This window comes from Lates calcarifer, linkage group LG7_1 (assembly GCF_001640805.2).
Source record: "Lates calcarifer isolate ASB-BC8 linkage group LG7_1, TLL_Latcal_v3, whole genome shotgun sequence".
Taxonomy (NCBI): Eukaryota; Metazoa; Chordata; class Actinopteri; family Centropomidae; genus Lates; species Lates calcarifer.
This window is the reverse complement of record NC_066839.1, coordinates 16,124,547-16,151,246: the sequence shown is the minus strand read 5'-3', so window position 1 is coordinate 16,151,246 and position 26,700 is coordinate 16,124,547. Positions and strand designations below refer to the sequence as shown.

Below are 26,700 nucleotides of genomic sequence, written 5' to 3'. Positions count from 1 at the left end.
GCAAATTTCCCAATTGTAGGGCCCTAATCTACAGACATGTTGACTCTTGTGACTATTACCAGCCCCATGGCTGTAATGATTATCTAAAGAGCAGCAAAGATTTATTTCCATGTATTTGTCTTTAACTAGGCAAATACAACTTAAAATTTGCACAGTTTTGGCCATCATTCCAGGTTTTTACCTTCAGAAGCTGCAGCTGATCAAATGTCAAGTCTTTGACTGGCACCTCAATGAGCTCCAGCGAAGTCTTGTCATTTTTCTGTCAGAGGGATAAAAAGAATTACATTAAATGTTGTGATGCACATTTGTTTATGTTTACCACTTTCCTGGGAGTCACTTCTATATGTCGGGCATCAAGCACAACAGGCCTTAAATTTACCTTCTTGGTAGATATGCAGCATGTCAGATCATGGTATACAATAGGAACAGCATCCTTGGAAAGGTGAACATCAAACTCTACATAGGCTGCACCCTGCATGTACACAAATAAAACACAGATGAGGCAGAAGTCACATTTAAGGGTAATGTTTACTCATGAAAAAAAATCATCTGAGTAACTTACATGTTTGGCAGCACTTTTGAATGAGGCTATTGTGTTCTCCCTGACTCTGTGGTGCCTGTAAAATACAAATGAAAAAACAATTTTGTTTAAAGGGAGTGGATGTAGGTGTGTGATATTGACACACAAACTGTTGTGCTATTCACTAATATTTTTTTAAATTTCATATTCTATTTGCAAAGCACACTACTCTATCTCAGTCAAAGACTGTTGTTATGACTCACTTGGCTGCATGTGTGCTGCCAGCTCCTCTGTGACCCACATTCAGAGCACTTCTTTTCTTCCAATACTTGGTGAATGAGGAGCTCATGTCACACTGCAGCCCCTGAATTGGCCGAATCACCAAGTAATCCACTAAAACAGAGTAACAAATTACAGTAACAACCAGGTTTTTCCATGTACAATGTGTGAAGTCCAACAGAAGAAGATAAATATCTTCCAAACAGGATGTGCAGCTTCTCCCTTTACTTTGCTTTCACTTAGATTATTGTCAACCAGCGTGGAATTCTTTTGTACAATATCTTACCTCTAACTTTCCCAATGGTCTGTCTGGAATTTCGACCCATTATGGGAAGCGTGACTACTCCATTGTCTTTGCCGCTCTCCACAAAAGAGGAGGAGAGGAGACAAGCTGTGCCTACATGTCCTGGATGAGCATCCCCCTGAACAACATGCTCACTCAGATCCTCCTGTAAACAAACAAATGAGGTACAATTATGATCAAATGAAACCACATAAATCTAAATGTGATGACTGATTTCTTCCTTTTTCACTTATTAAGAATACAGATTTGTATCTTTTTTTGGAAATGGGTTTACTGGTATTTCAGAGGCAGCATTCCATGAGTTATTACCTCAAAGAACTCAAAGGTGAGCTCTAGGTTGTCTGGGTCCATGGTGTGGATACTGTACTCAGTCCACTGGGAGGGCTCCAGGGCGTACCCACACTCTGGCTGTGAGTGACGCGACTTATAGCCATTGGCACTGATCATACTGATTTCCAGGGTGGTGGTGATCTTGTTCCAAGATGAAGGACTGGGCACATCTTCATCATCATCTTCCTCCTCTTCAATGCCCTCTAATGTCAGCTTGATCCTGAAATGAGTAGGGAAAATACAGAGTAAATAAACAGATAGTCATATTGAGCGACACACATTTACAGAAGAAAGTGCACTATTGTTGCATTGTGTTCTACTTGCTTTTCTTACTATAATTATGTATGCAGGACTTGAGTTACTCTTTGGTAACAGGCAGGTAGGGTAATAGTAGCACTGTAACGATCCATCTCATGTTGCTTTCAAGTAGAACTTTCTCTGGCTGGTGTTGAAATCAGCCTTGGTGTCACCCCTACCTGAAGCGAGACTTCTTGAATTTCTTCTTAGTGATGGACACCGGAGACGTCTTAGAATAGTGCAGACGCAGGCGAATCTCTGTCTGGCATGTGAGCCACCCAGAGTCAACACAATTCACCCCATCTGTAGAAAAGAGAGGGACGCAGGCAGGAAGCATTTGAATTTGATGACAATGTATATTCTCTTTGTGTCCTGTGAATAGCAACCAGACAGCTAGTGGCAGCAACAAAAGCAGCGAGGAAACAATTGTTTTGTTCTGATGTAATGAACGACCTCAAAACCTCTGCAGTACAAAACACAGGAAGTGACAAAAATGTGGTCTAAGGGGATTTCAGTTATCCTGAAGGATTGGGCACATCAGTAAGCATTATAGTGTTTTTTATATATGTAGTGCATTAAAGAGGCATTACTTGTATCTGATGGAGTGTATAAGTAGTGTAAACCTATATAAAGTAATTAAAGCAGAGTTCCTTAGTTACAGTTGTGTTAGTACCCCCCCCCCCCAAAAAAAAAAAAAAAAAAAAAAAAACAAAACAAAACAAAACAAAAAAAAACTTACTGTTAATTCCAAAATGTCCATCATCAATATTCTGGTGCAATGCTGCAAAAAAGGAAAAAGACATTAGTAACAGGACAGAAAAATCTTAGCAGTACATAAATTGAGGACAGATCAAAACAGAGCATTCCCAGTCTTTTGCTAATTTTGAACTCTTAAACCAAATGCCAAATTTAACCTGCCATTGGTTTGCTCTGAATTTGATTTGCCTCAAATTCAAGAGAATCCACTCAGCAATAAGATACATTTGTTTGAGCATATCATTAGGGTTAATGTAGCAGGGTTGACTTCAGGGTTGAATACAAACATAAACTTCATATTTGTAATAAATTCTTATTCTAGTGGGGAAAGCATTAAGTAGGATGTGAAGAAAGTGGAGAAAAAAAAATAGGTGGAGTGACAGGCTGAGGTGAAAGAGGACATCAAGCAGGGTGTGGCCATGGCTTCAACTATTCTTCCTATAAAGCTCATTCTGAATGAGCTTTGTCTGTGTTAGGCAAACACAATGGGAGTTTAACTAGAGAGAGAGGACTACCATATCAGGTCATGACATATACTGCACTGCAGTGCTTCCTCTATGGCTATAGATTATTCCAGCAAGTGATCCCTGATCTTTGCCAAAAGAATACACACACGAAATCCATTACAGAGGCTACTAGTAAATTACAGACTGTGTCTGGGGAGGAAACACTGCAGTCAGGTCGCTGTATTTTAATTTTAATTTAATGTTACCCAAAATAACAAACCCAAGGTCAGATTTATCAGAAGAAGAAAGAGTAAGAACTGACTCTACGTTACTGTCGATGGGCACCTTTTACATGTAGTGCTAGGGGAGGGGATGGGAGGGGGTTTGAGTATGACACACTTTACCAAACCCAACCACACTAAGCACCATTTTTTGTTGTTCTATACCTGTGGGGCACATCGTGCGGGGGTGATGATGGGTCTCCCACATATTGACTATCACTTGACAGGGGCCACCTGCACTCTGCAATTCCAATGTTTGGCACAATGTTAGGGTTTTCAAATCAGATACATTGTACTACTTTTCAGTCTAGTCTCAAAGCTGCCTTTGGACCAGAGTGTGAGAAAGGAATTAGAGCCGGTATAGTCACCAATCCCCATCTAGGGCAGTCAGCCACCATGGGTTGAAATCTGAAAAGTGGATTTGTTAGTGAAGAATAAAACACATTAAGCTGATCTCTTTATCTGTAATAAAGCCATGATTCATTATAGCAATGATATGGGTGTAGCAACTCTTTTAGATATCTTCCCTTTAATTAGATCATAATAGAGTTGAATACAATATTCCATGGGGGAAACGGTATCCAACACTGCTCAGTTACACTGCTCAATTATGAAAAACATGGTACATGAGTTGTGTATTTTTAAAAAAGGTTTGCTGATACAGTAATTTCTTTTTTTTTTTTTATTAAAACATGATGACTCAGATTGCATGACTAGCCACAAAGAGAAATGTTAAACCTCTTTAACCTTGCGTCAGCTATTGTAAGCAAAGGGCACGTTTCAGCTCATGGGAACTTTGAGCTTATACAATTTACATAATGAGGCATCTCACAAACACAAGAGGAAGTTAAGTTAGAACAGGCCTTTAGTCTCACACAATGTGAGCTCCAACCCTGGAGTTCACACCCCTGGAAAACCAAGAGAGAATACTAAGAGAGAAATAGATACACATTTTCTTGTCTCTTTATTTTCAGGGACATTTGATCCCTGACTTATCTGTGTGTGTCTATAGATAGACGCTCTTACAGGAGGCTAAGGCAAGGCTCACGTGTTTAGATGTGTTTAGATTAGAGCAAGCCAGTTGGCAGTTTGTCTGGATCTGGTTATTCTACAACACTAACCCAAGGCTGTTTCTAAGGACGTAAACAATGATGTAGACAAACAAGTCTTATGAGTGGTCCTAGCTTAAAATGTGGCAAATGTAATGCTCTCTAACACACACTTTCAGTGCAACAAAAAAGAGCCAGGACGACCTTTTTCTCCCCTGCATGCCGATGAGCTATAAGAGGAAAGGTACCAACTGACAGAAAACAAAAAGCTGAAATCATCACAGCGCAAAACATGTAACAATACTTTGACATTTACAGTAACATTGAATTGAACAATATTCATCTTTCACAGTGTTAGCCAATACAGCTTTCAAAAGATTATCTTTGACAACTATGAGCTAATAAATCTGCAATGTCTAAAGCTATGCCATTTTACAGACAGGAGACTCTGCTCACCTTTGACTCCAGAAAGTAGCCTTTGAAATAGCGGTACTTGGAAACAACTCCTTTTGGTACAGTGATTGTTGTAGTCCATGTATTTCTGTCAGGGAATCAACATACACATTGTATTTTAAAAAAAGCTAAATGCAAAAAAAGCAGACCACCACTTGTAAGTAATCTGGTACAGAAAAAACACACACTGTCATGTTTTAAAAGCATGACTTTAAATCAGTGAGGCATTGCACCAAAGTTTAACCTACCCATCATTGCCATCAGGATGTAATGTCACAGCTTTTTGATGGCTCCAGCATCCCAGGGCTTCACAGCTGCCAACAACAGCAATCACCTCACCTAGAAATGTTAAAACTGACCTGTTAGCTGCTATAACTTCAACAGCAGAAAAAATACAATTACGGCAAATTTTTATAGCATACCTTGACAATATTTTGATTTAAACACGTTTGCAATGTCTCCTTAAACAAGGAAATGCTAACAAGGGCCACAAGTCATTTAACATGTTACAGCCTAAATGTGTGCAAACGTGGCAATTCCCGAATTTTCACATCCTCAATTTCTTCCAGGAACTCACTAAACTATGAGGAAGATGTTTGTGCACACATATAGCTCAAATAATGACTTCAACATTTGGGGATAGATAGAGTGATCTTTTGATAACAAAAAACACTTTACAACTAGATATCTGTGAAGACAAGCAAATGACAATGTCTAATGTCAAACACCATGCTGTGTGTCGACCCCCTTATCTTTACTTGTGTCTACAGTCAAGTCTAACAGGCATACCTGGGGACGTTTCTCCTCTGACAGCCAGAGTCACCTGAGTGGTCTCCATAGTTGACACAGGTACAAAGATTGGCGGTAGAAACAAGCTGCAAGAAAGTAAAGGGTTTTAATTACACGTTCTTAAACCTGATAAGCAATGCACTGTGTGTGTGTGTGTTTTTTGTTTTTTTTTTTGTTTTTTTGTTTTTTACCATAGAAAACATCACTTGAGTAGTAGTTCAGTCATCCTAACAGTTGCTAACTCGAATAACTCGGCGCTAAGTGACTAGCTAGGTACCAACCGGTGAAGCGGAGAACACCAATACATAAACAAAACAACATCTAAGTTAACTACCTTCTTACTTTTGGCGGATATGTGTCAGCTCTTGGCAGCCTCGGAAGACAGAATATCACAGCGAAATCATCTGTCTATCCCGCTGAGAGGCATCGGTCTGAGCGAAAACAAACCTGACTCGCCGGTCCACCGTTAGCCATCGCTGCCCTGTTTATGAAACAGCGAATCGATACTAGCTTAAACTAAAAAAAAAACCCAGAAGGAGCACAAAAAGAACGTCTGGTGTAATGCAGTAATTACAAAACTGCCGAAACTCCCCACCAGAAAAGATATAATCCGAGTATTAAACGTCAACTGACCTAGCTAGGACAGATGAGACTAAACAAAGCGAAAACTGTTATAAGCTACGCGACTGTCAAGTTAACCAAAAAGAAAGTATAAGACTTCCGGTATATACTTTCAAAGTAAAACGTTTACTGACGCGCTTCGATGTAGACCTGTTATATAGTAAACCAAATTATTCAAAGAAGGAACTGGAATAAACAATGAAGCAGTTGTGAGTGGAAATTCTTCCATATATATTAATGTAACGAGAACTCCCGTGTATTTTCAAATACTGTAACGCAACACAAAGCTCGCTGTTGGGAGTATTTATCAGATCAAAATAGCTTATTTGCTAATACTGAGAAAAAATATCCCGATGACATGAAGCTGGCAGAGAACACTGGGTAAACTCTGACAGCCTATTACAATCATAGACTGTATATGAAGAGTGCCGAGGCAATACAATCTCACTACCGTAGCCTGCAATGATGTCTTGGTTTCAGTTTACAGGTTCGCAATATTTCTGGGAATTTGGTGGGATTTAAAGCCGTCGGGAGAAATTTACATTCTATGATTATATACAATTATACTGAATCTTGAAAATCCCCCGTGTCTCTCAGATACAATTCCTCCAGATGAAATGTTAAACCCATTCTTACGGACATGTGCCACTTTTATTTTGACGGTGTTATTTCCATATTTCGCGGTGTGTTCTAACTTCCGCTGGCTACTTTACAAAGCTGGTTCATTCCGCCCTACTCCGGATTTGGGGTCTGTCTGCTATGATGCATTAATGTACATTTGGAAACGCTGCAATTGCGTGCTCTGCGCAAGTGAAAGCAATAAACAAACGCTAAAGTCATACCCTTTGCTACCAAGATGTTAGGAAAAAAAATAAAGGCGACACACTTAAGGACTTTTGGCGTTTTACGACTTATTAGCCGTAAACATTTTTTTTTTCTTTTCCAATCTCTTACTACAATACATTGTGATTCGATGTAAATTTCTGGAGCAAAAATGTAAATATTTATTAAATATGTATATAAAAGTTATAACTTTCGTTACTAAATCAATGTTGTTTTATTTACGAGTAAATGACGAAATATTACGAGAGAAAAATCTGATTTCCATCGTGTTACCTACGGCGTAGAAGTTTACGGGGTGTACACAATGCGGCATCAGGAGTTTGTTTATGTTTGCCACGGCCAGGACACGGAAACTCTGCAGCAACGTTAAAGCGTTAAAGAGAATGACACTGCGTGGAACAGAAGGACTTTTCTGCGAAAGTGTTTTCTTGTATAACTGAAATGTGATAACGTAAGTCAGCTGTTTGTCGCTGGCGGGTCAAGGACAAATGATCATTTTTCACTTACTGGCTCGCGGGGACAGACAGTGATCAGGTGACGTGGCCTTTAACCGCAAATATCCCCTTTCAGGTTCATATGCACCAATGAGTTTAAATACCGTCAACACTCCCACTTCACAATCCCTAAGATAAAATCATCTAACTGGAAGTTCAGGTTTTATCATGAGAAACGTCGCCTAAGGATAGATATTAATATTTCTCCTAGAAATGCGTAATTCAAAGGACATGGTTAATTTATGAACAGCTTTGACTCAGAGGCTGATGGATGTGATTAATTCTGCATCGGGATGATGTCATTTTTGCTACACTTCCCAGCTGTCCAAAACCACAAACTTGAGCTCTGAACTACTCTATGAAGATAGGTATTGAGTGCCTTGCTCAGACACTGGGTAGCTAATGAGGCATACTCTGGTCACCCAACTGTCTCTCTTGTCAGCTAGATCTGATTAGTGTGTATTCTGTTACTGAATGAAGGAACAGTCTAATTACTATGATCTATGATATTTTAAATTTAGTGTGACTCCAGTGCTACTTGACCTTACATATTCTGAGTTAACCAAGGCATGGATGGCGCTACAATAATAGACCCAAACTAAGTGTTTTAAATTATACACACATTACACAGTTACAGCGCAGAAACATTTGAATTTCACAAGAGTAAAAAGCATTTTTTTGATGACAAATCATAAGAACATATTAGTACATTAGTGCAAATGTCCCTGTTTATTCTTAGTTTAATTATCAATATCCCTTTAAATATGGTTGGTCTGTAAATAAAGTAAGAAATACATTTTGGTCAAAATGTTGTGAAATAACTCTTAACCATATTTGTGAATGATACCATTAAAGACTGAACTACCTTTTGAATCATAAGCATGATACTTATGATTACTATGCATACAGCCTCCAGACTCAAGACCAAAGTTAAGCCTGTAGCCCCCTCCAGTGTTCAAATGAAAATACTACACTGTGCCAGAGGGGGACAAAGGAGGAGAAACATTGCAGTAAAATTACAAGCAAAGCACACATGCTCAGAAAACACACCAGCAGGACTAAAGCTTCCTTACAAGTGCAATCCCTCATTTCAGTCATCCCCGTAATCAGGAATTACAGAATCCCTCTTGTTTTGGATGAGGGCAGATACAGGGGAGTACTAATGAGTGCAACGAGAATGATGAGACTTTTCATTTTGGGATGAGCAGCTCCTTAAAGCAGGCTGTCTTCATTTCTTCTCTGGCTTTGATAATGAACACCAAAGGGACCCCGCTGTGATGATGAGGCAGGTGCAGGTCTTGAGCTGGGAGAGAATTATCTATCTGACCTGAGAAAGTCCTTAAAATCTCTGATCTGGATGTGTTAAGAATGAAAAGTTTGGAGAGCTAACTTGCTGCCAGAGTGTTGATTTGGCACCGATTTCTCTGGTGTCTCTAATGGTGGATCAGTGCCGAAAAGTGGCATGAGATGGCAAGAAGGAGAACAGAGCGAGAGAGAGAGATGTGAGGACTTGATGTCACAGTAAAGGAAACAGAGAGAAATCATGATGAGTGAAGAGAGACCACAGCACTATGAATATTTAAGGTGATTTCTCAGCACCCACTGGTGTGCTCATCACAGACTACTTTTATCAGTTACAACCTGCTAAGCTCATTCATTTACATGTGGGTTTTTCTCTACACATGTTTCTGTCATTGTATTAGATTAATTATGGAGTAAAATGTCCTTGAAGCTGAAGCCAAATTACCACAATTATAGCTGACTCTACAACTGGTGGCTAAACGAAAAAAGTATGCCTAGTGTAGTAAATCATAGTTGCTACATAGTTGCAAGTTATTCTCAGTGCTACTGATCTTAATACCATAATTTTGCTTTTTTTTTTTTTTTTTTTTTTGCATATTTCATGAAGAACACAGATCTAACTTACTCAACTGCAATTGGTATATTCTTTAAACAAGATATGTTTTAGCTAACCATAGGCTGGAAATCTTATGTACTTTCTCATCATTGAAAAAGCACTAGTACAGGAGGTAGCAGCCATGATGTTGGGCACATGGTTGGAGCCACAATGTGGCATATTTTGTTGGAGGTGAGGATCACCCAGCTGCGTATCTGGGATGCTACAGGATGGGATGTTTTCATGAATAATTAACAGAGAATGACATTATTCCCATAATTTAAAAAAAAGGAATGAAACACTGGACACTGACACATAACAGTTAAAGCTAAAGCAGAGGATAAAATGATGAAATGAATTAAAAGTCACTGCAGACTCCTTCTCAGTGGGCTGATTCATTCAGTATTTCTGAATACTGAAGAATCATAAACTATATCTGCCACTGAATTTAGGAATTGAACAGACCTGACTCTTATTGCCCTCTAAAAGAGCCCAAGGCTTAACCTGACTTATACTGTAATAATCTACTATTGTTATTGTAACAAGTTGCTGCTGTGTGAGGGCATGAGATAACTCTTGTACTGAATAGGAACATATGGATATTCTCTTAATGTTAAGCTAAGAGTTAAAATCAACAGCATATTTTATTCTTGTGACGCTAAAATACAATGCTAAGAGCAGAAAAACAGGAGTTAATATTGGAATTGTAGCCCACAAGGCAAGGAAGAAATATTAAGACACTACATAACATATCCTTGTAGATTTCAAATAGAGATCAGTCATATGAATGAATATGGGCACACTTAGAATATATTTACATATGTGTGTATTCACTGAATAGTTTTTATTTACCCTGCTTGTGTTTGAATGAATGAATCATCGGGAGTGTGTGGAGCACATTTCCCAGCATTATGGTCCCATCTACCGGTCATGAATATACAATATCACTCTCTCCTTTTCTCTCTGTCATTTTTTCTGTTTGTCTCTCTCCCTGATCTCCTAACTCCATTAGCAATAATATGTATGTCAGAAAGATAAACTTGGCAGTTGAAAGCTTTCAAGAGCTTATAATAGATCCCATAAAGTGCCTGAAAGCTGAGAGGACGGATGATATACTGTAGAGTTCAAAAAGAAAATAAAAGCAATTTCTCAAGACTAGAGTCTCAGACAGGAAAAAAAAAAATAGTGCTGGTAAATTTGAAGCCATCCCTGATGAGCAGCGAATTGCTGAGTTATCATGATCATTTTCCATTGAAATGCAGATTGCTGGCACAGCGTTACATAAAACCCTTGTGTGAATTACGGTGTGAAATTCCTTTCCAGAACACCACCTCACAAAATTAAATATTCTGTAATGTGTTCTCATTGAGGCATAAAAAAAAGAAATCCACAGAAAATATGAGATTTTTAGGTTGCAACTCACACTCAGTACCCTGGACTATTGTACCGTCCTGAAATAACATTAGAATGTGCAGCCAACCATTGACTGGTGGACAAAATGGGCTTCAGGGAAAACTGATGGCTCCACAGATCAAAGCATTACACCATATCCCACCTGCCTATCAAAGCTGGTTAGACAGAGGAAATGAAAAGAGAGAGAAAGAAATGAAGGCATGAAAAGCAAAGAGAAAGATTGAGTAGATGTGTTATCTCTGTTTGCTTTTGCAAAAGGAAACACAATAACAGCTCGAGGGTTGCTTCTGTGGGTTTTTAAGCGGCTGTCTGGATCTGTGTGGAGATAGGGCTGTGTGATAATAAATTTACCCAAAGGCTAAATTTAATTTCCTTTGAAAGAGGAGAATGAAGAGCACATTATTCTAGTTTTCTGTCTCTTATGTGTGATCAGCTGTGAGTTATTGGAAGAATCCTGAGTAATGGTGGAACGTGGTAGCACTCTGATCGTTCAATATTTCCCTTTTAATTGGTGTTGACAGGATGTGAGTGCTAAAGTTCACACTCAGATATTTTTATTTCTCTCTCAGTGTAATAAGTCTCACATGGTGAAAATACAATTTCCATGTTAACATTTACCACAGTATTGACAGTTTTTCTACAAAAAAAACCAAAAAAACTGTAGGACTAAAAAAAGAGATTAACTTAATTTTAGAAAGAGAAAATGACCAAGATTATATTTTGCCAGAATATTATTCAATTTTAAGAAGCAGCCAGAGATATATAGCATAAAGATCAAAGCCATGAAAGTCTTGACAATATTTCTGTGGCTCCAGAGTGGTAAGAAACAGCAAAAAGTGCAAGTTGTTTTAATAAATTATATAACAACCTCTGCTTTAGACATTATAGTGCTATTTCATCAATGACCCCTGTGTTGTGCTCATTTCCATGGCTCTGTGACATGTTGTCGTCAGACTTGTGCTGAGATTTCTGGCCCCTCCATGGGCAGAAAGGGATGTAGCGAACCCAAGCCTGGGATGAGAGGCAAGAGGTTATGCCAAAGGGGAGGTCATACACCTCCTCAGTTCCCAAGGTGTTGCCAGAGTCCTCTATATGCACTTTGCTCCACTCTAAGAGGCCACGCTCACGTTTAGTCCCTGAATGGTATCAGAAAGACTGTTAGAAGAATAGACCACATTTGTCTTTATAATGACACACATAGTTTATATTCACAGACTGTAAAATCTGTGATTTACATAATGAATGGCATGCCCAGAGGCTACATGGAACTGCTGTAAGTATGAACATATGAATTGAAAGCAGTGTGATTCAGTGACAACCTTTTGCTTCAGCTTACCAGGAACTGTGTTATCGAGGAAGAAGCCAAGGAAACCTCCCACGAACATATGGGTGGTCAGCAATATGTGCAGCACTTGGTCCAGCTCTTTCACACCTGAGTCACACACCAAGGATGAGAAAGTGTCAGTGTGATACAGTCAAAACATCTTAAGACTGATATACATCACTTACTGCTCTGATCAAGTTAAGAAACTGAATGCAACTTCAGTTTGTTTGTTTTTTTTTTCAAAATGACAGCATAATAGTTCAATGTCAGCTTATAGTAGTTAAGGTGAAAGCTGTTAAAAAGTAATGACATTGTCTTGTCAATAATACCTGTTGCTATAAAACCAGGATTCTCCAAGATCCAGTGTGGAATGACGAGTGCACAGAACATGGAAAAACCAAAAACAAAGATATTCCTGGAGGAGTTCATGTCTGTGGACTGTAATATGAGACATGTCAGAAAAACAATCAGCAAAATAGCATTTGGGAACTGAAAAAAAAGAAAGAAAATGTCACGTTGTTCTTTACCTGCAGATTAGATATTCCAGCTGCAGTTATGACTCCAAACATGATCAGGAACATCCCTCCAATCACAGGGGTGGGGATGGTTGTGAAAACAGCTCCAATTTTACCCAGCATGCCCATCAAAATCATGAAAATTCCACTTAGGAGAATCACCGTTCGACTACCCACCTGTTGTCACGCAAAAACTATGGTATAGATTGTACTGCTCATTTGACATGTGAGTGAAAGTGACAGATTGTATGTAATTTTACAATGTTTGGTATTCTGAATGGTAAACTCTGGAGTTGGACATTGGTTGCAGTCAATATTGTTTTGTGCGCTGTACCTTGGTAATACCGAGAGCTGCCACATTCTCACTAAATGAGGTAGTGCCATTGCCTGTGCCAAAAGCCCCTGCCAACAAAGAGCCCAGCCCTTCAACGCCCCGGCTGATGGCGTGCTTGGGGGGAGGAGGTGCCCCTGAGAGCTTGGCGCATGAATGGTAGTCGCCCACAGACTCTGATATAGAGCATATTATTCCCGCCATCATGCCAAACACACCTGCCAGGCTCACAGTTGGCACCCCCCACTGACCTGAATGGGGAGTCAAATTAGTGATTGGTGAAGAATCTATAAAAACATTTTTCAGCAGTGTCATGTTTTCTTGTGAACTTACCTGGATAAGGAAATGTGAACCAGGAAGCTTCGTTCACCACATTTCCCTTCACATCAGTGCGGGCCAGGTAGCCATATTGAGCTGGATCAGATGGTAGGACATCATAGATGGTGAGGAGGTAGCAGACTAACCATGAGACCGCAATGCCCAGCAGAATCTAATCAACATCTAATATTAGTATCAGTGTCAGTGTTTTCAGTGTCGGTGTTGCTGTCAGTAACTTAAAGTTTTAGAGTCTAAACCTGTACAAGTGATTAGCTCTCACTTTATCTCTCAGTATTGGAGCAATAAGAAAGAGTAGTGACTTTCCAAAGAACATACAGGCATTATCTGGAAGATGTAGAACTTCGAGACGTGCAGTTTCTTGGTTTTGCTGTATGAAGGAACAGGGATTGGTATGCGACGGAGATACTGGGAGAACAGGATGATCAGCACTGTGGTCCTGCATGTATGAGAGGAACTGTCATTAGCATAATGATGTGCAAATTTGTGATTGATCTTATACTCGAAACAGGCCAGTGATGACACCATCTCCACTGCAGGAAAATCTGTGTCTTGTTTTGGCTACAGTTTACCAGGCAGAATTTAGTTTGTGTAATTTAAGACTGTGACCTCCTAAAAGAGAAGGTGTTCTTGTTCACAAAGTAAAAATGTTTCCTTCCCATCCAAGCAAAGAGGCATTTACCATGACAGCAAGTGGTTACATACATAGCAGAGATGCCCCAGTGGCTGCCTGTCTTGGCTCCGGCTGACTCGTACAGTGACAGGCCTATGAGGGAGACAGTGGGGGCAATGGTTAACGGTCCAATGAAGCGCATGAGGAAACCGATGAGGCCAGAAAAACCGACCAGGATCTGGAGGAGAGAGGCCACCATGATAGAGCCCTGCAGCTATGGACAGGAACATAATAATGGACATCATTAGCATTGACATCAGCACTCTTTCTTTGGCTGGGTGATAAGACTACTGTAAACATGATTGGTTACCTCCCAGAGTGGAAACCACATGAGTTCACTGAATTAATCATGAGTTCTACACAGGCCTTTGTTGACTTGCTTTTATCCAAAGCTGTGAAGGGACAGTGTTTGTGTTGGCTCACCATTCTAATGCGTGACTGCCACACTTCTATGAAGATAGGTGAGGAGGTGTTGACCAGAGTGGTGTTCTGAGTCCAAGCTGGGCACTTCCATTCCGGCATGGACAACATGGCCATGGCAGGCGTCACCAAGGCAAATGTACCCCCCTGTAGGATGGGAAGCCTACACAGTGTGACATAAACAGAAATAAATCTCTGCCAGAACAAATCAATCAATCACAAGTCCATCTGAAAACAAAGCAGGTAAACAGTATTTGATAGACTTTTAGTTTTTGTTCTTGAATCTTTTGTTGGAGTTAACCAAAACTGTATATCCAACAACATGGCCATTAAAGGCTTTGAGAATGCTAACATGCTGCCATTTAGCAGATATAATATATACATATTCAACAACTTAATTTAGTGCCCTAGCATGCTAACATCTGTTAATTACTGCTAAACCCAAAAGTATAGCTGTGGCTGATTCTTTGTTAAAAAATAAAACAAAATGTGTGTGTGGTGTGTATATATATATATATATATATATATATATAGTAGAATTACATTTTAAGCCTTATTAGTTTAAGTTATTTTACTAAATTGTAATGGAATTTTTCAGTTCACCAACTTGAAGCTGCATTATTGAATTTTTAGGCAATTTCAAAACAAGCTAAAGAACACACTGCCTTGATATATTACCTTGAAGAGTTGCTAACATGTTAACAGACACTTGCCTATTTAGACATGAAGCAAGGTCGGCATTAATTTGGATATGTGTTTTGGTCTACCTGTAAGCCCATGTATTCACTCTTCTTTCAGGTCTGCATTGGTCTCTGCCAACTGCTGAGGAAAAATATCTGGCTCTTCAGCTGCTAGCTTGGATTTGTGAGAATTTCTAGTCAGCTAATGTCATTTGTTTGTTGTTTGGCGCTGGACAGGTTTTTTGCCAAAAGTGGCTGCATACTGCTGCTTGAAAACAAGCTGATAAAACTGGTGAAACTGAACTCATCCGTAAATGTGACATTAAACCAAAAATAATGAGCTAAAAGAAGCTACAAAGCTACAGAGTTGGGGGATATATCTATGGGTCAGTCACTGTTAGCTCATTCACATTAAATACAGTCACTTAATTAATTACTCATACAAAAAAATCTTGACTATTGCACCTTCAATAAAATATTTCTATGAAATGATAAAATAAAGTGTAAGAGTAAGGAAGGGTCCCAGTTTGGGTCTAAATTAATGTATGTAAACAGAGTTCATCCCAACAGTCTTGCCAATATTTCCATACAGCATGGTGAATGGTGTAATGAACAAGTAGCATCATTATGACCTGACACCGAAGGTGACCTGTAGCAGGGTGCACAGGCCAGAGACGAAGAAAATAGTATTAATGAGGCGACTCTGGGTCAGGCTGTCATGTTGCAGACACAGCCCCTCGGAGAGAATGAGAGGGATGGAGATGATCCCACCAAATGCTGTCAGGTAATGCTGCAGAGGACAGGAGAGCAGCAGTGACAGTAATGAGCTGATGGCATTGATGATGCCACCACAAATATCACACACATTAAGATTACTGGTCCATACCACATTTAGAGTCACTGGTAGGTATGATATGCTTTTGCAGTGTTGCAATAATTATGTTTGCATGCTGAAAGGAGCAGATATTTTTAACTTAACTATTTTTAATATTTTTAACATTTCTCTGTGGAATAAACAGTGACAGTAACCAGGAAATCCAAAAGACATTCAAAGACATCATGTCACAAGTTAAAAACTTAATCTGCATGCTAGTATCAACAGTGGCAGGGTTACACTCACCTGAATGGCCAGAAAAATACAAAGGTACCAGGGAGGAACATCGGTTACACAATAGGTCGGTTTGTTTCTGTCATCCTCTGTTACACAGCTGCTCCCATCTGTCTTACCCACCTTTTCTCTGGGTTGATCATTGATTTGTTCATCCATCTGCCAAGTCATTTAGAAAACATTCAGATCCACACATAGACACAAATAGATAACAAATAGATAACAAAAGCCTTAAGACTTAAGTTAAGACACAACAGAATAACTTGTTCTCAGGTGATTTTTATGACTGGTACACACCAACAGTTCATATATATTTAATAGTGAATTACTTGGAAGTCCACTGAAACAACAAGATAGTTCAGGTGGGTAGACAACATAGATGGCAGATAGACATTTCTTGACATTGTGTCTCTCTAATGGTTGAAATGTGGAAAACTCTAAAGCAAAAAAAAAAAAAGATAGAAAGAAAGAAAGAAAGAAAAATATAGAGCTTTACAAGCCTACTCAAAACATGTAATAATAAGATATATTGTGATGTGTGTGTGCTGTGTGTGGGCTGGGCTGTGTGATCATGAGAATTTCTTCAGAAGTTGCACAACTTTTAGAAACTTTCAACCCAAATTACTCTCATATGTCCAAACCTTTGCCCACTAAGAACCAGCACTAATTAGGACTTGGTACAGTGCAATCCTTACTATTTAACACAATACGAAATCACAGACAATGTTTTGTCTGAATGCTTACCAGTGCCTGGTGATGCTGACATCCTTTAAAAAGAATGCCTGAATTGAGTATATTTTACATGAATAAGTCATTATACTCACATCAAATGCCAGATTGTCCAGTCCACTGTTTTCCTTCCCTGAAGCCATTGTGACAACAGTGTAACATAAAAACTAGGCACTGGTTTCCTGAGGCTGAGTTCTTCTGAGTTCTGGTGATTTGAGAACTAAAGACGGCCACCAATGCGGAGTCAGAGGAGGAGGAAGGAGTTATCTTCAGTTCAATCAGAAATTTCTCCCACATTACTAAATGAGGTAGGAAGGTGAAGTGATGACATCTTTAACTGGCCGGAATGTCTTGTGCTGTAAACATGATAATACAGCTTGTGCTGTAAATGTGATGTGTCCACCTTTGCACACTAATCATTCACAAAGTCAGTTTGTAAAGTCAGTTTGATGATTGATAAGATAAGTGAATGGCGGGATAGATATTTCATAATGGATCTAGAAGTGAAAAAAGGTATGTTATATACAACAACAGGCTGCTTATTACTTTAATTTATTCAATTCATGTTGAAGAAATTAGGAAAGTAGGAAGCTCTTAACTAAATGCTTGGAAAGAACACTGACAGTTTCAGCTTGATGGCTTGTTTGATCACAGTGAGCGTTTAAGCGCTCACCTCAAACTGTCACAGTCAGCTGACAGGACAAAATTGGGAAGATTGTTAGATAAAGAGACTTAGGCCTTCAAAGAGATGATGCTTCCTTCACTTAGAGGGGGAGAAGGAGTTGATATTATCTCTCTGTTTGATGCTGATAAATGTGTCAAGGCAGGTGCAGCAGAGCATCCTGGGAAATTAAGCGTGTAAAAATATGCTCCAGTCTCTGGTTTTATAGCAGAACGGATCCTAACACCGATAGGACAGCGACACAGTCAGCTGTCGTGCTTCCCCTCATCACTTGTCTTTGGGTTTCTGTGTGGTGTTTGATATCAGGTCATAGTAACCCAGAGTCACTTGCTCCCCAAGGCTCATGTCTGCAAAATCCATCAAGAGGACGTGCACAGTATCTCCTCTATTCTCACTAAGTTGAATTAAAGAAAGTAGAAACAGCACTGCAGGATAAAACAATATAAAAGTCAAACAGACACACCACTTATTAGCCTCAAAGTAGAGAGGAACTGATTTAAACTGGGCATGGAGGAATAATCAACAGCAACACAGGGAAGCACTTTGCACTTTGAAATATTCTTTATTTTTCTAATAATGTTAATATGTACTGGTTCATTTGCAAAGTGTAGTTAGGCACAACACTTAGGGAGTAATTTATTTTCTAAAAGACGCTCTTTACAGAACACCAAACTTTAATGTCATCAGCCAGGATCTAGCACATCATTAACTCCCTGCGACATTTTTAATAGATAATGCCTCTTTATCATTTTTATGACTTATTACCAGGCAGGTTAATTTTTCATGTTTTGAGTTTAGAGAGGCAATTCAGGCAACCTCTGGGGAAAAGCAGTATTCTGTTTTGAGATTTTACTCAGTTTTCAGCTCATTAAAACACAGGAGTGTACTCCTTAATTAGTAATGCTGTTTGTATTTTGCAGGAGATTGTTCCCACTCATTGCAGACTGTACATGAAAAAAATAAAAAGAATACAGCCACAAGTGACACAGTGCTTATAAAACATACTGCCCCCCCCCCTTCTTCCCAGTAATTCCCCCTCAGGAAATGTCACACATCACCAGCAGCGCTGCACCAAACAAACACGCATCATCATGTGCTGTGTGATATTTTATTATTTAAAGTATGACAGCTGTGGTGATGCAGCCACATTACATTTGCTCTTCAGATAACAGTAGTATGACTAAGATTCATGTTGTACATGTGTAAATACATTTTACACAGTTGTACAGACTCATTCTGACACATTCTGATGGGGAAAGGTAGGAGGCAGAGATGTAAACACAGTGGTTAAAAGCAGCAAAGAAGATTCAGTCAGCAGACATTGCAGCAGATGAAATATTTGTCCATGCGGCAACAAGCCATTGTCTCTCAGTAGCACCTGAGGAAACAAGTAGTTCCCACCAAGACTCCACATCTTCATGGAAACTCTTTGTAGCAACACATGGCAGTATGTATCTGTTCATTCTTGTGTGAAATATTAAGAGTAGCATGTTTCATAACTTGCATATTTTCAAATGTGTATGAGAGAACTTTTTAGATGCTGGCCCAGCAAAGATGAAATGGTTCTTGAAAACAAAGGTTTAAAAGGGCGTGTACATGTTTATCTACTTAGTAGGGAGGTTACCATGCTGTTACTGTTCCATGGACATCATGTTACTTTAATGTTATCACTTCTCATGCATCTCTGTAGGACTGATAAGTGAGCAGTGAGGCATTCATGCTTTCCTTCAGATGGGCCAGTAGAGACTGACTCCGTCTGAGGAGGATCTGCAAGTTTTACATCAAACATGCATGTGTTTCTTGCCCCAACTCCTCAAGCTGAGTAAAATTAGATTAAAGGCTGAATAGCTAATACTTGTGTCCAACAGAGAACCCAGACCTTTTCAAACCAAACAAGTGTCAGCACCAATCCATTCAGAAGTGAGTCAGGGAGAGAATAAACACAACTTTGTTCCCAAACTGCCATTGATCTTGACACCAGTGTGTGTGTTGTTGCAGAGAGGAAGGCTCAGTGCTATTGATTTAAACATTAAACTTCCTCTGTAGATTTTCATTACAAAAAGAAACAGAATCCTTGTAATGAAAATTAGAATCTGAAATGTTTCACAGCCTTTTTTATGCTAATTCTTGTCCTGATTTTAGTTATTTATTTAAATGCTTTTGCTTTCCTTTTTGTATCACTCCCTTTGTACCCAAGCAAGAGGCTCTTTGTGAAAAGTGCTACATAAATTAAGGTTTAGCCCATTTTATAAAAGCTATACAAAATATGAAACCATGCACGTCCAATACATACACAATCTCTAAATTCATTTTTGTCATTTCAGTGTTTTTTTTTTTTTTTTTTTTTTTTTTTTTAAGCGAACACAAATGGATCACAAACTGAGGCAGCAACCCTTATGTGCCTTGAATATTAGGAGTCAGTCTGCCCCACAGACACTGTGTCAGATGTCCACTTGGAGTCGATCCAGGTTTAGTGGTCATACACACCAAACAACATCCAGAAAGTTATGTAAGTGATTATTTTATGACTATATTTACTATTCAAATCCAGGACAAAGTTTGCCTTTCAAACCTAAAGGCCTCACTGAATGTCACTAAGAGGTCAACTTTGAGGCTCGGTCTAAGGGTCAATTAAAAAAAAAAAAACAAAAACAAAAAAAACACAGCTTTACACTTGACAACCTTTAAACCTGAGGGAGAATTGAGACAAAATAATCCAATTCTCTCCTGCTGCTGTCTCAGTCCTGAATCTATACCAGTTGATGTTATCACCCCTGTGAAGAATGCTTAACATCAGTGTCAATTTAACCAAAGAGCTGAAGGTCACAGCAGGAAAGATGCTTCAAGGCAGCATCAGTCATCTTTAATATCATGTTAATATAAGAGACTTAGATTATTAAGATATTACATCATTCTGTCTATTGTATCCTAGGGAGCAGTGATAATTCTATAAATCATTCTTCCTTTGTAACCACAGCTTATACATTTTTACATGTTTTCTTCAAAACTGCTACACTTTCCTGCGATAAAAAAGACACCACTTAGAGTATACTGAAATGTTTTACAATCCTACTCATCAGCCTAAGAAGATAAAATTGTTCTTGCAGGCATTTTGTGAGTGGTTTTCAAGTCCTTAATCCAGAATTGAAGTCCTAATTATGCAACACAAGATATTCCCCAAAGAGGAAACGGAAAGCCAAACAAACCAAGACCACTGAAAAGATTACCTGTAAACTGCAGCTCTCCAGCAGACTGTCTGTGTCTTGGGTGCATTTCTTCAGCAGCAATTAGTGGGGGAAAAAAATCAATGACACAGAAAGCCTGTGGTAATTTGCAATTTAAGGGAGCTCTTTAAAAAGAATGTCTCAAACTCAACTAGACACAGGTCTGTCTGTGCAGTCAGAGACTAGCCGTTAAAATGTGCATTTTGATTTATGGAAAAGCTAACTGGGTTTTAACTAAAACTGGATTTTTAAAACAACATAATTTCTGCTTTTGTTTACTGTGACTATTAAGAACAAACAGACTAAGGAGGAGTCTTCTGTTTAGTGCGCTCTTTCATGTGACATATTGGAGTCATATTGGCATAGTGCTGCTAACAAAGCTGCAGTAAGTCAGGGTTTACTGAAACAGTGAAAAAGGGAAGACTTGTGTGTTCCTTTAAATGTCTCTTATATTAGAAAAGGGGACATGTGCCTCAGCTTTATACGTAAAAGAAGAAGATCTCACACATCATATAATACAGTTCAATAGAAAATTATTAAGGTTTTAGAATTCGCTTCTCAGCTTGGCCTCACACGTTAATAAACTGTTTGATGGCCCTCTGTGGGAAGTTTGTATCGATCTCATCTTCACAATAGTGGATCTGCCCGGCTGATTGAGTTGTGTAATAGGGCTAGTTTGCATGAACACATCAGAATCAATAGCAATGATGAAAACCCAAGAGAGGGAAGCATATGCAGCAGCACTGGCCCATTAAATTTTCATTCGCTGCAGAGGTTTGGCACAAAAGGTTTGTAAACATCCTCAGATGTGTGGTGACCAATCTTTTGTTATGTTGATGATGAAAAATAAATGATGAGAAGCACCAGGAGGAGCAGCAATGTTTCGACTACGATAAGCTTTGTGTCTAAAAGTCATGAAAATGAGGTAAATACCATATTAAACTAGTTTTAATTATCTTAATAATTGAAACATTACTTCTTTCAGATTAAATTAAAGAGGCTTACTTGAAACCAGCTGTACCACTGGTACACTGTGGAACTTAAAGGCCCTAAAAACATATTTTCTCAATTAGCTCCCTACTAGTATGGGCAATTAGGTCCTACACGAACTTTGGTAGTTTTACATTAGATATTTCTGAGTTTGTGTTTTTGTCTTTATTTTTTTCACTGGTTTGAGGTGGGTGGGGCTCATTTGGGGAAACGTAATGTTGAGTGGCAAGAAAAAGGATGTGAACATCTTGGAATGATCTGGTTTTCTGAACTTCGGGAAGAATTTTAGACCACTCTTCCTATCAGTGTCAGCTCAGCCATATAGGATGTCTGCTGTGAGCGTTTCTTGAGGTTATTCTACAGAACTCTATTGAGTCAAGGTCTGGAATCATTCTGTAGTAGATTTACTTGTTACCTGTTGCATCACCCAGCTTCTACTGAGTCTCAGCTGGTGGACTGCCACTCATTGTGTGGAACTTAAAATTGTAAAAGAAAAAAACAAAACATAAAACTATAACTATGCTGCACAGAGATTAATAAGGGTGATAAATCACACCCCTCTAAATATTTGCATTTCCTTCAGTGTGAGCTATAATACACAGATCTTGCTGCTTGAGACATATTTGCTCACTGTGCTGAGTAGTGTTGACATTGCATCATCCATAACCCTGTGACTTTCATTAGCACATTTCAGTAAACAGCTAACCGCATTAAAAATCAGCTGGGCCCGCAGTACTGGAAGTGCTGCTGGTGTTATATCCCTCAGCAGACAAACCTCTTGGGCGATCTGGCTGGATGTATGGGTTTTGACATCCTCCATGACTCAGACACAGGCTGTCAAAATGTCAGCCAGTGTGATGATATTGTCTGGAATTGATTTTCTTCTGGATGTGAAGCCAACACAGAATGAGGGGAAATGGAGTATGTAGCCAAACATGATCACGCAACCACAATCATGACCTTTGACCAATTAGTTTGCTCAAGTTGCACCAAAACATGCATCTTCTCATTTTACCCTCTACATCATCCTTTACTGTGAACACATCATGCGTGGTGCAGTGCAAGTAGCTCAGTGTAATATGTACCACACCCAATCCCCTCAGCAGCCGGTGTTACTGGCCCTTGTAGGGGAAATTACACATACTATACATGCAGTCAAGTCTGGAAATCTTTGTTGCATGTTTGAACCCAGTTAATGTATATGTAATCATGTTGAATTTCCACATGCAAAATGAGAGAGCTTTAGCCTGCTGCTATCTCTTTAGAAAAGCTATGATTCAGCATCAGTCAGCAGCAAGTTTACAACAGTAGAAATAAATCAGAAATGTTTGATTCGGCCTTCAACTCCCAGTTCTCAGCAGATAAAATGTGGAGGCAGAATTCCTCCGGGGAACAAACACTGATAAAGAAATGAACACAGAGGGAACTGTTAAGTCAACTAATTCCTGACAGTAAATCTTCTGAGGGTGATGGAGTGCTGTGTAACTTTCTGTGGCAGGCGTGGTTACCACTATAATCTTAACTGTTTTACTGTGTTTATGGCTTTTTGTTTAAGGCACTGAGCCCATATGCATATGTGTGTGGTTACAAAATAAACCATTGAACCATTATTCCACTGAGAACAATATACTTTTAGAGTTGCCACAATATTCATAAAGGTTGGCCTGCTCTGCCCCATTCATAATTTATTCACATTTATCCTCCCTCAGTTGACCTCATTATTATTATAGAAATGAAACAATTTTACTAAAACACAGAAGGGATTTAAAAAATACTTATGGGTTATGGCAGAAGAACTCCAGTGTGCAGTCCCTCGAGAATGCTATTCACACACACACACACACACACACACACACAGATCTAACTTTTCAACACTGTCTTAAGACTCAAGTGGACTTTCAATTTTATTTCCATGGGTCACCTCAGGCTAAGGATATTTAATTGTGGAGCTGAATCATATTTTAATTCAAAACAGAGAGTCATAACTGTAATAAATAAGCAATACATGTTATAATTAGTGTCGGGTAATTAGGATAATTCAAATCCCGTATTACACAATAAATCAGAGCTGAATCCTCTTTATCAGCCATTTCAATCTTGCACAGGCCTTTTCAGTCCTATTGAGTATTGTATTGAGAAAGCGCCTGCTGCTGTAATAGTGATGCTAATAGCGTCTCGGTTACAGTCTGGGAACACAGAGACATTATGTGACAACTGCTTTTAGCTAATCAATTTGAAGATTTCTTTGGGAATGAGCTACATTTAAGTATATTATCAGCTGACATGATAAAAATCTAGTGGTCCTGTTTTATAACCTAATCTTAATGCCCTGTCTTGAGGGGGGTCCTTATGTGGATACAACTAAGAATCAACAGCCATGCTAGCAGCTCTGTGGGGCTGTGATTTGAGCTAAATGATAATGTAAGAATACTAACATGTTCACAATGGCAGTGAAATGTCATTAGTTTTGCAGGATTTGGTCATGAACCAAAATAAATAGAAATGTTGGTCTGATGATGGTGTCAGATGAAACACCAAGTGATCACCAAAGCCATTAGGATTCATCTTACGGAGAACATGAATGTACGGACAAAATTAAATGGTCATCCAGTTGTCAAAACATTTAACTTAAGACTACAAATGAAAACCTCACAGTCTCACCAAGTTCATACCAATCCATTCAATGGTTGTTGCAATATTTCACTAAAAACAAAATGGTAGGCCTCAAGGAAAAGTCAGTGACTCACCAAAGTCAGCAGGGTTCATCCTCTGGGAACCAAAAGTTCTAATGTTTACTGCAGTTTTCAGTTTTGTTTTTATTACTGCTTTTGTCATGAAAAGAACAGCAAACACAAGGGGCCCCTAATATACTTCTTGGGGGCTGGAAACAGCAGTATATTACACACTTTCTTGAAAGTTTACTCTTTTGGTTTTTTGTGGTTTGAATTACTTTCTTTTTTATTAAAGTCATTTGTTAATACTTTTTGGTAAATGTGCTGTCATATTGTTAGAAAACTATTTCAGCAATTATCCAAATAACATCATATTTCAAGTTAGAGATGGATAAATGTTTGCTACTTAGTGAGAACTTCTCTTTAGATCTTACATCAGATTGTGCTGAAAGACAAATAATAAGTGGCTCCACAAAAGAAAAATTAAACCTCCTACTTAACAAAATGTCAGACAGTAATTATACCTTAACCAGACGGACGTCAGCAAGAGTAAATGGAATTGACCACAGATGACCGTAGGGATACGCCCCATTGTTCTTGGAATATTATCAAAGTCTCTCAGTAGTTTTGAGCCAAACATAAAGCTTGTCCCCACCAAAGATCAAAGCCCAGCCAAGGCTTTCATGCAGTGCATTGCATTGTGCTCCATCATCATTGTGCTCATTTTGTTCATGCATGTAAATGGTTGTGATGAAAGGGGTTGTGTTGTTGCAGACAGGGACTGATCTGAGTCGTGCTCTCGGAGCCTGTCTGAACACATTGAGCTTACCCCACCACCACCACCACCACCACCACCTTTTGCTGCCTGTAAGCTCCTATATTTTCATGGCTCACTAAAATATTAATCAAGCCTGGAGCACTAACAGTAAAGGCCACAAAAACACATACACAGCGTTCACATGTGAGTGCACGCACATTCACGAGCACACACACATTGTTCAGAGCAAGGGACTTGTATAATTTAGTGGTTCAGTGCCTTTGATATCCAGTAACTGGATGGCTCACAGTGGAGTACTGAGGCTCAGTACTCACAGACATGACTTCCTCCTCTGGGAACGTGGAGGAAGCTGCAGAGCACTGATACCCTGCTGCTGCCGCTGCTGCTGCTGCTCCCCATACACAATACATGTAAAAACTGAAAGTTGTCCTGCTATCCGTCACACAAAAGACTGGGTTCACTGGCTGCTTTGGATCAGCGCTTATTGCTTGGATGTACAATTCACCATCTGACATTATTGTTTTATGCTCTGACCAGTAATTATTTCAGTTACCATAATGGAGGCTGTCTGCAGTAACAAAGATAGATGTCAGGGGTAACCAGTCATGTAGGCATGAGATGAACAGGCGAGAGAGCAGATTTATGGAGCGGGATAGGAGCAGTTTTGCTTGCAGCTGTTGCAGTTTCTGGGCTTGTAGTTTCCAAGACATGATTGAATTTGAATGTGCTTTGCCACATATATTAAGGTCAGCACTTGTTGTGTAAACATCTCATGAAAAAATACATTTTCTAAGCATCTACAGAGGCCCATATATGTAGATGAGTTATTTTACGTTTGTGCCATTCCGTGCTCATAACTCTCAAATGGGTCACTCTTCGACTTGTGTTTTTCTTGTGTCTGAATGAAAGCATATACAGTATGCACTGGGGAAGAACAAATTGCTGTACAAGGAAGCAAGAAAAAAAAAAATCATGCAAAGTGCCAAAAAGGAAGATGCCAGTAGTTGTCAGTTTGAATGTTCTGAGCCACGCTGAGCTGAGCCCACTACGCTTGGGCTCTGTTGCTGCACATGTCAGCTCATCCCAATCCAGGGTTTCTTATGAAGACAGCAGCAGTCACTGATTAAGCCACTGTTCATGCGCAGACTAGTTTCATGGAAAGTTGGGAATTAAAAGAGGAAGTCTGAAGTGAAGATCAGATTACTGTCCTTTCACATGAACAAATAGATCTACAGCTGTATGTGTGTGTGTGTGTGTTTTTTTTTTTTAAGGTATTGCCAGTCACATACTATACTTGATCAGAACAGCACTGTATCTGCAACTAGAAATTATCACTGGTACAGTGAGTGAAATTGGACAGTAATGGCAGAAAAGACACTCTTCTAGTGCATCTGTGTCACTTGGGTCTTCACCAGAACAGCTATTGATCCAAGTCTCCATTAACTAGCTTTCCTCTGCTGGTGCTG

At 39.2% G+C, this 26,700-nt stretch overlaps 2 protein-coding genes across 6 annotated transcripts in view; both read right to left on the bottom strand.

Moving 5' to 3' along the window:
* Positions 1-26,700, bottom strand: part of gpcpd1 (glycerophosphocholine phosphodiesterase 1) — a 259,347-nt gene that overhangs the window by 7,922 nt on the left and 224,725 nt on the right. Inside the window, exons 2-14 of one of the 5 annotated variants that reach the window (XM_018696226.2) lie at positions 5,847-5,883; positions 5,505-5,590; positions 4,964-5,054; positions 4,719-4,803; positions 3,379-3,454; positions 2,470-2,511; positions 1,910-2,033; positions 1,413-1,653; positions 1,086-1,248; positions 784-913; positions 563-617; positions 380-472; positions 182-259 (exon numbers count right to left, since the gene is read on the bottom strand). In XM_018696226.2, the coding sequence (XP_018551742.1) occupies positions 182-259; positions 380-472; positions 563-617; positions 784-913; positions 1,086-1,248; positions 1,413-1,653; positions 1,910-2,033; positions 2,470-2,511; positions 3,379-3,454; positions 4,719-4,803; positions 4,964-5,054; positions 5,505-5,553 (1,227 nt within the window). In that variant the 5' untranslated portion in view covers positions 5,554-5,590; positions 5,847-5,883. Of the gene's footprint in view, positions 1-181; positions 260-379; positions 473-562; positions 618-783; positions 914-1,085; positions 1,249-1,412; positions 1,654-1,909; positions 2,034-2,469; positions 2,512-3,378; positions 3,455-4,718; positions 4,804-4,963; positions 5,055-5,504; positions 5,591-5,695; positions 5,718-5,838; positions 6,206-26,700 lie in introns of those variants that run through there. The other 4 variants (XM_051071972.1, XM_018696225.2, XM_051071971.1 and 1 more) reach the window with 4 other exon arrangements.
* LOC108896941 (solute carrier family 23 member 1) lies at positions 11,256-17,206 on the bottom strand. The gene is made up of 12 exons (XM_018696266.2): positions 16,984-17,206; positions 16,172-16,318; positions 15,684-15,841; positions 14,375-14,534; positions 13,984-14,165; positions 13,597-13,717; positions 13,276-13,432; positions 12,946-13,193; positions 12,624-12,788; positions 12,426-12,534; positions 12,109-12,204; positions 11,256-11,908 (listed from the first exon to the last, which is right to left on the bottom strand). The coding sequence occupies exons 1-12, from the start codon at positions 17,029-17,031 to the stop codon at positions 11,655-11,657; spliced, it is 1,845 nt and encodes a 614-aa protein (XP_018551782.1). The 5' UTR covers positions 17,032-17,206; the 3' UTR covers positions 11,256-11,654.